The sequence below is a fragment of the Ascaphus truei genome, chromosome 1 (assembly GCF_040206685.1).
Source record: "Ascaphus truei isolate aAscTru1 chromosome 1, aAscTru1.hap1, whole genome shotgun sequence".
In the NCBI taxonomy this organism is placed as follows: domain Eukaryota; kingdom Metazoa; phylum Chordata; class Amphibia; order Anura; family Ascaphidae; genus Ascaphus; species Ascaphus truei.
In genome coordinates, this window is record NC_134483.1 from 52531949 (window position 1) to 52544748 (window position 12800).

The 12800-nt window shown below is 46.7% G+C and overlaps 1 protein-coding gene across 4 annotated transcripts in view; it reads right to left on the reverse strand.

The window, feature by feature from the left end:
• The window catches only part of CAPSL (calcyphosine like), a 77253-nt gene that overhangs the window by 38209 nt on the left and 26244 nt on the right, over window positions 1–12800 (reverse strand). For all 4 annotated transcript variants that reach the window (XR_012799372.1, XR_012799374.1, XM_075588152.1 and 1 more), the window contains exon 2: window positions 6198–6334. Coding sequence is in view for 2 of the 4 variants with exons in the window: in XM_075588152.1 (XP_075444267.1) it covers window positions 6198–6334 (137 nt within the window). In the remaining 2 variants the exon portion in view is untranslated. The remainder of the gene's footprint in view (window positions 1–6197; window positions 6335–12800) is intronic.

Below are 12800 nucleotides of genomic sequence, written 5' to 3' on the forward strand. Positions count from 1 at the left end.
ACACATGCATCAACAATATGACATCAACAGAACATAACTTCAGTGTCACCCTGTTACACTACTAAGCACAACTATCCAAACACCTCGCAGGACCTTAACCCCACACAGTATTCCCAAAGTCCTTGTACCCAAAGTCCCAAGAGTCCCACAACCCCACTCACATGTGGGACAGCGCTGCCCACTAAGATGAAATGTATAGGTGGTGCACTTGGTGACTTGAATAATACCTGCCCGGCTCTCCTGCAACCGGGTACCGCAGAACTGTGGAAATGGACCCGTCTGTGTCCAGCGCCGAAGCCTCAACGATGGGGGACTCCTTCTGAGCAAGCTCAACGCTCAGACAGTCTCTGTCTCTGCTCTGCAGAGAATGATTCACAGCAACACTGACCCTTCTTGACAGAGCACACAGCAATGCAGCTGTGTCCCTAACTAAGCTGACTGCTAACAAGGCAAGGTCTCTACCTAAGGGGCCTTCGCTAAAGCAGTCACAAACTGAAGGGGAGTGGGGTCTAGCTGGGGCCTAAGGGGGGGTTTCTGGCCGAGTGCAAGGGGCCAATTGCTCCCTGCACCTACACACCCTTCCCCTACCTTATTCCAGCACCAACTGACTAGCGTGATCTCTGTGCAACATTGTATCCTTCTCCAACAGGAGAAGCTGCAAACTCTATTTGCTGTGTGGCTGCACGTGATGTGGGTGAAAGGGCCGTCCCCAGAGGCTGCTGGGAGTTGTAGTCCGTTATAGCCCTCTTTAACATTGGGGCCGCGTGCGCTATGTCTGCCGCGCCTGTGTAACCATGTAATGGCCGCCGCTACTTCCCTGACACTCCACTGCTCAGGCTCTACATGTAATGGCCGCTGCTTAGGCATCTGCGCATGCACGACGCCCTGTACACGCACGACTCTGCGCGCCAACCCTAACATGGCCACCGCATCACTTCTGCGCATCCGCAAGCCTCCGCGCACGTGCGAACACAAAGATGGCGGCGCCCTGTCACTGAGGTCGACGGGAACCCCCGCAGCAGCACACACGCAAGGGGGAAAGAAACCGGGAGACAGGGGGACCGGAGGGACACTGGCTATACTAGTATAAGGTTGTACCTGGTTCCTTTTACAGAGCAGTTATAATCCAGTTTTAATAGAAAAAATGGAGGAGAGCTCCGAATCTGTGCTCCTAAAAGTGAGCATAAAACATCTTGATGCAGAAACAATGTAGCATTTTCAAATAATCATGGTCTAGCAAGATATCAGCAACGATACAGGTATCTTATAAGTGAAATACTTGCCAGTGTATCCAGTCATATTTAATGCTCCAATAAAGGGGAGACACGACCAAATAAAGGCAATGTAGTGGGATGACCAGGCTGACCAACTTAAATGAACAACCGGCCCCCACCACCAAACACCCAATGTCAAAATCACTCCCCTGGTGCTAGACTGGATAAACGTAAGAGTACTAGAGAGATATAAACTGCTTGACGTTTAAAGTACTCACACTTGGCAGTAATATGTCCTGTAATCAGCGTGCAGCTGTTCCGTAAGTCCAGAGAGAAGGTATTCCGTGGGGGGGAAGTGCAAAAAAGTGGTAAAAAAATACTCTTTATTTGGTCACATCACAAAAACACTCACAAAGTCCTGTGAGTGGAACCTCTGACGCTGGCCTGCCCTTTGTCAGAGGTTCCTCTCACAGGGCTTTGCGAGTGTTTTTGTGATGTGATGTGACCAAATAAAGAGTATTTTTTACCAATTTTTGATCCAGCCACCGTCGCTTTCATTTCGGTTCAGCAAGATATGCACTGTTTGCACTTCCCCCCATGGGATACCTTCTCTCTTCATCCAGTTTTAACCAGGTCTTAATGATATGTAAAATGACTGGTTTAAGAATTAAGGAGTGGTTAGTATAATCTGCCTGGTAACCTATTTTGAACAAAGGAATCAAAAATGTATAATAAGCCTGCTTGGACAGAGAGTCTTATTGACTTTTGAAGATGTATGATCATACTATATTTTACAATAAACTACTCATTTTCAACGACCCGTGTTTGTGAGTTTGCAAACAACGACACAACCCTAATTACATTTCTCCTGTTTTCTCAATCAAGCTGGACAATATTCCTTGAGGCTGCCTTCTACTAAGGGTTACTGTGAAATGCCAAGCCTCATTGCTTTATTCACATGTCATTAAATTCAAACATTATATTTTAAATCAGAGTCTAATGTTTTAAAAAAACAATGTTTAACATGGCAATCACTCAGCGTAACACAATAATCTCACAAGAACTAGACGTACGTTAAATATAGGTGGTTGCAGTGTACACATTTTAAATAAAACAACCTTTGTAGTAGATAACATCTTTATTCTACTTTACTTCTGTTTTTCTTTTCTTCTGTTTTCTGTGTGTTGGTTCTTACACAGCCCAAATGATTTTAGTTAAATACTGAAATTTCCACTGTTATAACACTGTTGTCTAACACGGTGTCAGCTCTGTTCCAAATTACCTTTACTGTTATAATGTTTTGACAAGTACTTGAGACCAATAGAAGCTAAGCTAAATTTGGAAATTACAGAATGGCAATCATAAACTGGTCCCATTTTCCTCCTTAAAAATGCCATATTATACCATTTATGGGTGGAGCATATGATTTTATATGAGTGCAAGGATAAAGTGCTAAGATTTATAATAATAATAGCATGTTCTTGTATAGCGCTGCTAGTTTTACGCAGCACTTTACAGAGACATTTTGCAGGCAAAGGTCCCTGCCCTGTGGAGCTTACAATCTGTGTTTTTGGTGCCTGAGGCACAGGGAGATAAAGTGACTTGCCCAAGGTCACAAGGAGCCGACACCGGGAATTGAACCAGGTTCCCCTGCTTCAAACTCAGTGCCAGTCAGTGTCTTTACTCACCGAGCCACTCCTTCTCACCATTCACTAATAATATGTACGTGGTTAAAATTGACAAGCAAAACTCTTAAGCAGAAAGCAAAGGGCCATACTTATACATGGTATAACATAAGCACAGGAGACATGGCTATTGACACTCACATTGGATGAATACACAAATGGGGAAATTGAATTAACTGAGACAGTGCTGTTTGGGGGAATATCGCACAGATGATCACACTGACTTTGAAGGGAGTTTCCTTGGCATTGTGTTCCGATCTGAACTATCGCATTTTAATGTATAACCACCAATATGGGCGCATTTATTTTAGTCTCTTCCTGCTAATTCATATACACTTCAGAGACCTGACATTCTCTCAACACATTTCTCAATATGCGACTGTGAGCATTAATTTCCATGGATTGAGTGAGAGGGGGGAGAGTGAGAGAGGAGGAGGGGGGAGTAAATAAATACACAGGACCAAGCATATTTTGATCTATTTTGTGTTTTTTGCCCAAGGGTGGAAATGACAAACTATTTTGCACAGAAAAACTATCGTAGTAAAGGGGGTTAACTCCTCCCGCAACCTTCCCGGCAGGCCTAACCACCCACCCTGGGGCAACTACCCCTTCATCCACCCCCTCTGCCACCAATAAACAGGGTACTCAGGTTTACCTCCTTAATTGCCTTAGTGGCTAGCCACTAAGGGAATTAAGCTGTTTTGATTTAAATTTAAATACTAGTGTGAGGGATCAGGGGGTCTTTGGAGCTGAACCGCATTGATTTCAGGTTCGGGGACCCCTGCTTCTCGAGTTACAGGCCCCGTTATGGGGTACCGGTATCCCTCTGCAATGTTTAAATCTCCCGCGTCACGTGTCTGGGACATTTAAACACATAGGAGATACCGGCACCCCATACCGGGACCTGTAACTCGGGAAGCAGGGGATCCCCTGACCTGAAATTAATGTGTTTCAGCTCCAGAGACCCCTGCTCCCACGCACTAGTATTCAAATTTAAATAAAAACACTGCAATCGCATGTGAGAGCTGTGCAGGGAGAGGCGGCTCTCACTGTGCAGCTCTCTATGTAGCTCAGATTGTGAGAAGATCGCAGGGGGAGAACTTAGAAAAAAACTGAGATCACATTACTGCTACCCCGAGCGGGTATTGGCATTTTCCTACCTGCCGGCTTCAGATTCTTTGTGAAATGACACAAATGACAAACCGTTCGGTGGGAACATGCCACATCGTTCAAGATAGCAGCAAAGTTATCAAACCTACTAGAATAGGTCCCTTTGAGTCTAAACATCTAGATGTAGAAAAACTTTTTTTCTTAAAAAGTTTAGATTTCAAGTCAGAAAGTCTCATTCATAATTCCCTGGTGTATTAATTATATCTTTTGTTTGTGATGATTTATGGTAGCGACGACTTATATGGTATTCTTTGAGGATTGACAGTACTTTTTTTTTTTTCAACTTCAAAATTTTTATTGTTTCACAACAAAAACATTATGCCACATCCCATTGTAAACAATTTGAAACCCCCCGAGGTTTACCCTTTTCTCTCTCACCATCGAGGGTAAAATCAGTACTTTTAAGTACTCTAGCTAATTATATGCAAATAGGCTTAACGTTATCTTCCCATAATTTAAGATTATGTCAATCTTGGCATTTCTCCTAGAGAGAGAGAGAGAGAGAGAGAGAGAGAGAGAGAGAGAGAGAGAGAGAGAGAGAGAGAGAGAGAGAGAGAGAGAGAGAGAGAGAGAGAGAGGAGAGAGAGAGAGAGAGAGAGAGAGAGAGAGAGAGAGAGAGAGAGAGAGAGAGAGAGAGAGAGAGAGAGAGAGAGAGAGAGAGAGAGAGAGAGAGAGAGAGAGAAGAGAGAATGAATATGCCAGGAAATAACCCATTAATTCATGTCTAACTGGGGCGTTACACACATCGGATCTCCTCAAGCATTGCTGGGTGGCGGGTGCTCGTGTATAGTACAACATCTGCATGCAACTTCTATATAGAGTTTATGTAAACAACATCACAGTTAATAGTGCTGTCATGGGGCGCCACACTGCTTTTATCACAGGCCTACGTATAATGTGTGCACCGAAGTTCTATTGGACACGAGCACCACTTGAGAAGTTCCAATTTTGCAGGGGAAAATGTCACTCACCGTAGGCAGTGTCACCTTCTGATTATTTACTAATGCAAACATTGGAAGCCTCACCGGGCCATCTACCTGCCAGTTGGCAGTTGTCGGTTGCACTTTGTATGTGCTACACTAGTACAGTATATGATGAAAAATTGCTCAGCACTTTTTTTCTTTCAGTACAAGAGGAGGTATAAATGGCACACCACTGTTTCAAAGTAAATAAATTGACAAAGTATTTACTTTTGGTGCTTACTTCCTGCAGATCCCGGCGTCCCAAAGCTGGATCCCAGGTAATAGTAATGAACAAAAAATAGAAGGAGCACACAAAAGACTTTGGTAGTATCAAAAGACTTCCAAGTGTATTAATACATCAGAGCCAATAACAAGGTAACGTTTCTGGACACAGAGTCCCTTCCTCAGACTAAAACCCTTTACTATGTTTTGCTTTCAGAGCATGATGCAGTAACAAGTCTTAGCAGCATCTGATGAGATGCTACTTATAAATTGACCTGTCATGCTACTTACTGCCTTCTTTATTTTTAGCCACACTGGCCCAGTTCTATTACACAATGCCGAGCTGTGAGCCACTGTGGAAGCACACTGATGAGTGCTGATTAGTCCTGCTGTAGAACAAAAGGCAGAGGACAGCAGCACTTGGGGAAAGCCAGGGGAAAAAGTTCCAGAGTCAAAGCAGTAGTGTTAGAGATGTCACGAGAGCTTGATACCATATGTAAGTAAGCCTCTTGCAAGCTCTGCACATATGTGTTTGTGCTGAAATAAAGGCTGTTTAGCAAAACTGTTAAACTGATATATTTTTTTGTAGGTTGGGACAGTGACCTAAATTACACACGAGAACCTTGTGTATCGTTTCTTGATTGTTTAATTGTTCATATGTTGCTCTTTCCATTAGAGGCCTCATGCATGGCCTATAGTTTCTTGGTGACCTTTCATGTCAATCACGAACTGCTCTAGTTGGACACATACATAGTGTTTGTTGCAGTAAAAAAAAAAAGATGTATATATATCCAATGACCTCTACAAATAAACTAGACCTACCAAGACTTCTGTTTTGTTTATCTGAAGCACAAAGCCCTGAATGCTCACTGTATAGTACATGAACTATGGTTCACTGAAAAGTACATGTAACATTGAGACTGCAAAATGTAACTTTCCTTTACCTGCCCAAACCTTTGATGCCAGCGGAACCCCTGGACAGACACTGGAGACGCAGCTTCTCAACAGGATCTGTGCAGCCGGCAAGGTTTTTTTTAGACTGCTGCGCCATCTCACGATCATGCCTTGCAGTTCCCGACATCTGTAATAAGCAGCATATTTGCATTAGACGCGAATAGCCAATAATGTTATCACCAATTGCTTAGTATAATACTTTATATTCCCCCTATGGGGGACAAAAATGAAGGAAAGGAGGAGCACACAGGAGACTTGATTTGAGTTTTGAAAAACTTCAATAAGGTGTTCACAGCATCAGAGCTTTAGTACAGATAACGTTTCAGGACTCATGTGTCCCTTCCTCAGACCCAACAGGAAGGGACACATGAGTCCTGAAACGTTATCTGTACTAAAGCTCTGATGCTGTGAACACCTTATTGAAGTTTTGTGCTCCTCCTTTCCTTCATTTTTGTGCCATTATCAGGTCCAGCCGTGAGACGCCAGGACCATTGGGAGGTAAGCACCAGAAGCAGAATTATACTTGCATGCCTTTATTAACAGTGGTGTGCCATTTATTTCTATGATTCCCCCTGTGGGGGAATTCAGAGGATAAGATTACACAGAGATTTTAAAATAAATTACCTGGTCAACCACACAACGGAAATTTGTGGATCCACTTCCTACTGTACATAAAATCTGAGCCTTACACGTTTGAACAAATTGCACTAGTTAAAATATTTATTTACATATATAATAGACGTTACCGCTCCTGGTAACGCGATCCCTTCTCGCTGGCGCGTTATTTAACAGTAGAGTTTATTAAAGCAATGGTTAAAGATGTAACGCACTCGTTATTTCAAATTAATAGGGGTTATAACATCTACTACATTTTCAGGCGATATAACCTTTATGAAGTGAATGCCAAAGAAAATATATTGATAGCTTTTATTGACACAAGCCATGTATGCTTGTAAGGAATCCACTACTGGCTTTGACTTTTGCCTTGCAGACCTGTGCAGTTGCAGGCTTCCTCTGGCAATCTATGGCACAGGTGCTGCCTCTCATTGCAGCTTTTGCCCTGTGCTACTTCATTGGAGGAATTCTCACACACCCTCCTCCTGTGATTGGATCTCCGCCCTTTATATTCTAGGCGTTGGCTCTGAACCAGCGCCGAGCATAACTATTCATATCTCTATGTTACTGACTCTGCCACAAACCACCCCAGGCCTCTCTCCTAGCGTTCTTACCTTCCAAGTTCCTGAGTATCCAGAGGCCTGGTCCTGGACGTCTGTGCTGAAGCGTTGTTGCCAGCACTGGCCTGCTGCTATCTCCTTGCAGTGGCCTACCCTGGACGTCTGTGCTGAAGCGTTGATGCCAGCACTGGCCTACTGCTATTCTCCTGCAGTGGCCTACCCGGGACGTCTGTGCTGAAGCGTGTTGCCAGCACCGGTACCTGCTGCATTCCCTCCTAGCAGTGGCTACCCTTCCTTTCCTGCGGCTTGCTGCGATCCTCTTGCAGTGACCTGCCTTGGACTTCTGCGCTGAAGCGTTGGTTCTACCCGACGCTGCCCTGCGGTGAACTTCGGCCAGCCTGCTGTCTCCTCCTGCTGAGATCGGCGTCATGGGCCGAGGCCGCTCCTCGCGCAGAAGCCACCCCCGCGCTCACGCTCCTAAGCTGAAGCGGGGAAATCCTGACTACCTGTTGCCGAACTCCTGCTTCCATAACGACGATGCTGCCTTCTCCAATCCTGACCCTGCGATGTACGACTACGAACTGCGCACTCCGGATCAGTCTGCGTGGACTCAGGTCGGTGATTATATAACCCCACCTCAGCCCCGCGGTCCGGTCCCGGTTTGTGGCGAGCATCGGCGTAACAGTATGCTCGGCCCGTTAAAACCGGACCGCGCCGTGGCGGGGGATGGCAATTTTCCAACTGAAGTTATGTCCCGTCCTGCGTATCAGTCCCACTATGAAGGCCAGTATTTGTGTGAAGTACTACCCCTGGTTGATGAACTGTGGACGTATGAAGGTTTAACCCCTTTGCAAAGACAATGCCGTTGTGATCTCTTTATTAAGGCTTACTGCATCCTGAACTTAAAACAGTCTCTAGCTGCTTGTATTCGCTCTCCTGATTCCCCTTTAACCTGGGATAACGTGTACCCTTTGGAACTGGCCGACGCCCAAGAGGCAATCTATGCCCTGGCCTCATCACTGGACATTCATCTAGTAGAACAGAGCGCCCTCCTCATGTTGGCTCAGTCTCAAGATACACTCCATGTATTTTCCTCAACACTAGACACTCACATAATAGAACAGGATCCCCTCCTTGCCAGCTATGCTGCTGCTTGGCAGATTCTCTGTGCTACCAGTCCTGTTACTAAACCTGTGGGGTTACCTCTCTCTCCTAAGAATGGTCAAACCATTTCTCTGTCGCTGCCCGCTAAGGAAGAAGCTGCCACGCTCCCTAATCCTGAGTTAACCTCCCTAAGTTCTGTCCCTGAGGTTATTTCGGTCTTAACCCCTGCTAGTCAGGCTTATGCGTTCCCCACTGTAAATCCCTGCAGTCCCCAGGTCAGTGTGTCTTCCCTAGCACCAGAGAATGAGTCCTGTTTGCCCTCTTTTCCTAAACCAAAAATTCTAAGCTCTGTTTCCGAGGTTTTTTCTGTATTAACCCCTGCTAGTCTGCTCTGTGAGGTTCCTACTGTTAACCCTAGTATTCCGCAGTCTAATGATAGGTCCCTAGGGCAAGAGGCAGAACCCCCTATGACCCCACTCTCGGAGACTAGCTTCTATTGCTCTGATTCTCAGGTACAGAGTAATTTAACCCTTGGGGTTTTTCCTATGTTAACCCCTGCAGGTCAGCCCTGTGAATCTTCCTTGGTAGATCCCTTTAGTTCGTCAGTCAGGGATACCTCCTTAGCCTCAGAGGATCAACCCCTTTTGTCCTCTGACTCGGCTAAAATTCTCGGGGTTATGCCCCCTGAACTTTCGGCAATAATACTGGCTCCAGTAAAAAGTACTCTGGAGCCGTTTGTTTCTCTAAACCTGTTCGCAGAATCCCTACTCCTAGGTATTTCACTCACCCCGTCTGTCACTCAGAGAGCTGAGACCCCTGCTTCTGAGCATAGACCCCTTTTCGTGGAATCTGTTGTCGTTTCTGATGTCCCAGACACTCCTTCCCAAATACCCACTTCAGAGACCAGCACAGGCGTGGTTACCCCACTTGCACTGTCTGAGTTCTCCTCTTCTCAAATCCTAGGGTTTAAAGCGAACAGTATATATTATGCTCCTTTCCAAGTGACCCCTACTGAGATCAGCGTATCTGCTGTTGCTCCCTCAGTACCATTAAAGTTAGGGCCCTTCTTTTTGAAGGATCAGGCTTTCAAGTTTGAGACTCCCTTTATCCCTGACTTTGTAAATCTGCAGTCCCTTCTCACTGTAGTTAAAAGTTCTCCAGCAGCCGCTGAGTTAAGCTTTGCCGCTGCCAAATCTTCTGTTATAGAAGCAACCTTGCCTAGCTTACTTCTGTCTGTCCTATCTGTGATGCCTATCACCTTTACTAAAATTTCTGTTTTGCAAGGTATTTCTCCTATTAAATCTGTGATACCTGCAATTCCTTTAATCAGTTCCAAAACCCCTGTCACTAAGTCTCCCATGGAGTCTGATGCCCTCACTAGGGATTCTCAGGGACCCAATTCTGTAACAAGCAAGATATCCCTTGTGTCTGTTGGAGAGTTTACCCCAGTTTCTCTCACGGATCATGCCACAGCCTCCGGGATGATTAAAAATGACTTAAAGTCTGGGATGCCCATTCCTGTAATAATACTGTTTTACGCTGATTCGCCCACAGTATTCGGGGTATCCACTACTGACTGTATGTCTACTACCACGAACTCAGGGGTATCGCATTTGGAACGTTCCCTTTTTTCAGAAGATCCCGTCTTTAAAATGGACTTATTTTTCTCTGTGTCTTCCACAATACTTGGGGTACTTGCTATTGACTGTCCTGTCCCAAAACTAGGGTTACCTCTCAAAAAGGTGCCTGGAGCTACCGATGTTAAAGACCCTATGTTTAAAACAGTAACAATTTGCATTGCTTCTCCCACAGTATCATGTGAGACCTGGGTACCTGGGACCTCCACTCCGAAGCCAAGCTCTAGTTCTCTGTCTTCTTTCTCTGTGTTGGAGGCACCCAGCTTTAACCCCAAGACTTTTTTCCCTAAGGTTGATGCACCGCGTAACCGCCTGCCTTGTTTTTTGGATAAAATCTGTTTTCTCACCTTTCAAACAGACTCCTTACTCGCAGGTCTCTGTGCGGTGCCCAAAGTGCCCATTCTGTATGGCAATTGGCCTCTCCCTAAGACGAAGACACCCTTACTGGACCTCGTCGCTTTACCTGAAGCGTCCGTTCCTGTTCTCTATGGTTCCACTATGGGTATAGACATGCTTATTATGTCCTTCGCCAAAGCCACAAATTCGGATTTCATTCTCTCTAAAGATCACAAACCAAAGGAAGCGGATCCTTCTTCAACTGCCAGTACCATGACCAAGAGTTGCATACACACTGCTACAGACTCTCGCAAATTGCTTGGGATAGCAACCCTGCTTGGTATCAAAAGTACCGCTGCAATAGTGTGTAGTGAACCCTCCCGCCCCATTCCCTTGCTAACCACCACCCGGAATTCCTTGGAAGCTAAAGACTCTCGCAACTTCCTCCGTGCTGATTTCACCAAAGACATTGCCTTCTCTGAAGGTCCCTCTGCCATTTTTGTCCGACAATCTGTGTCCTGTGTCCCGTACTCTTGGACTATTACTATGCACCGGACACCTGGCTACTGTCCTTCCGATGTTCCCATTCCGGAGCCCTCAGGTCCCATTGTCCATGTACCAAGAACTGCAGTACCACCGCTGTCTTTCATGGCACTCGCCAATGTACATCTGGATTGTGGACCTAATTCTCGCCGGAGACACTTCAGGAACAACTCAATGTCTCCCAGACCTATGAATGGTCCTGTTCACCCAGGCTTCTCACCCAGTGGTGGGGGTACTGTAAGGAATCCCAACAAACTATGGGCTTTCAACGCCACCTCTCGCCTAAGGAGGTTTAGGAACAATTCCATGTCCCCCAAATCTGTGATGGATCTTGTTCGTCCGGAGGTCTCACCTGAAGGGGGGGGTACTGTAAGGAATCCACTACTGGCTTTGACTTTTGCCTTGCAGACCTGTGCAGTTGCAGGCTTCCTCTGGCAATCTATGGCACAGGTGCTGCCTCTCATTGCAGCTTTTGCCCTGTGCTACTTCATTGGAGGAATTCTCACACACCCTCCTCCTGTGATTGGATCTCCGCCCTTTATATTCTAGGCGTTGGCTCTGAACCAGCGCCGAGCATAACTATTCATATCTCTATGTTACTGACTCTGCCACAAACCACCCCAGGCCTCTCTCCTAGCGTTCTTACCTTCCAAGTTCCTGAGTATCCAGAGGCCTGGTCCTGGACGTCTGTGCTGAAGCGTTGTTGCCAGCACTGGCCTGCTGCTATCTCCTTGCAGTGGCCTACCCTGGACGTCTGTGCTGAAGCGTTGATGCCAGCACTGGTACTGCTGCATTCCCTCCTAGCAGTAGCTACCCTTCCTGTCCTGTGGCCTGCCGCTATTCTCCTGTAGTGGCCTATCCTGGACGTCTGTGCTGAAGCGTGTTGCCAGCACCGGTACCTGCTGCATTCCCTCCTAGCAGTGGCTACCCTTCCTTTCCTGCGGCCTGCTGCTATCTCCTTGCAGTGGCCTGCCCTGGACGTCTGTGCTGAAGCGTTGATGCCAGCACTGGCCTACTGCTATTCTCCTGCAGTGGCCTACCCGGGACGTCTGTGCTGAAGCGTGTTGCCAGCACCGGTACCTGCTGCATTCCCTCCTAGCAGTGGCTACCCTTCCTTTCCTGCGGCTTGCTGCGATCCTCTTGCAGTGACCTGCCTTGGACTTCTGCGCTGAAGCGTTGGTTCTACCCGACGCTGCCCTGCGGTGAACTTCGGCCAGCCTGCTGTCTCCTCCTGCTGAGATCGGCGTCATGGGCCGAGGCCGCTCCTCGCGCAGAAGCCACCCCCGCGCTCACGCTCCTAAGCTGAAGCGGGGAAATCCTGACTACCTGTTGCCGAACTCCTGCTTCCATAACGACGATGCTGCCTTCTCCAATCCTGACCCTGCGATGTACGACTACGAACTGCGCACTCCGGATCAGTCTGCGTGGACTCAGGTCGGTGATTATATAACCCCACCTCAGCCCCGCGGTCCGGTCCCGGTTTGTGGCGAGCATCGGCGTAACAATGCTTACTGTAGCAGGCTCCAATACCCAATTGGAGATGTGTGGTAATCTCCTACATCCAACACATGAGGTGCAGTAATCTCCTACATCCAACACGTGAGGTGTAGTAATCTCCTACATCCAACACGTGAGGTGTAGTAATCTCCTACATCCAACACGTGAAGTGTAGTAATCTCCTACATCCAACACGTGAGGTGTAGTAATCTCCTACATCCAACACATGAGGTGTAGTAATCCCCTACAACCAACACGTGAGGTGTAGTAATCTCCTACACCCAACACGTGAGGTGTAGTA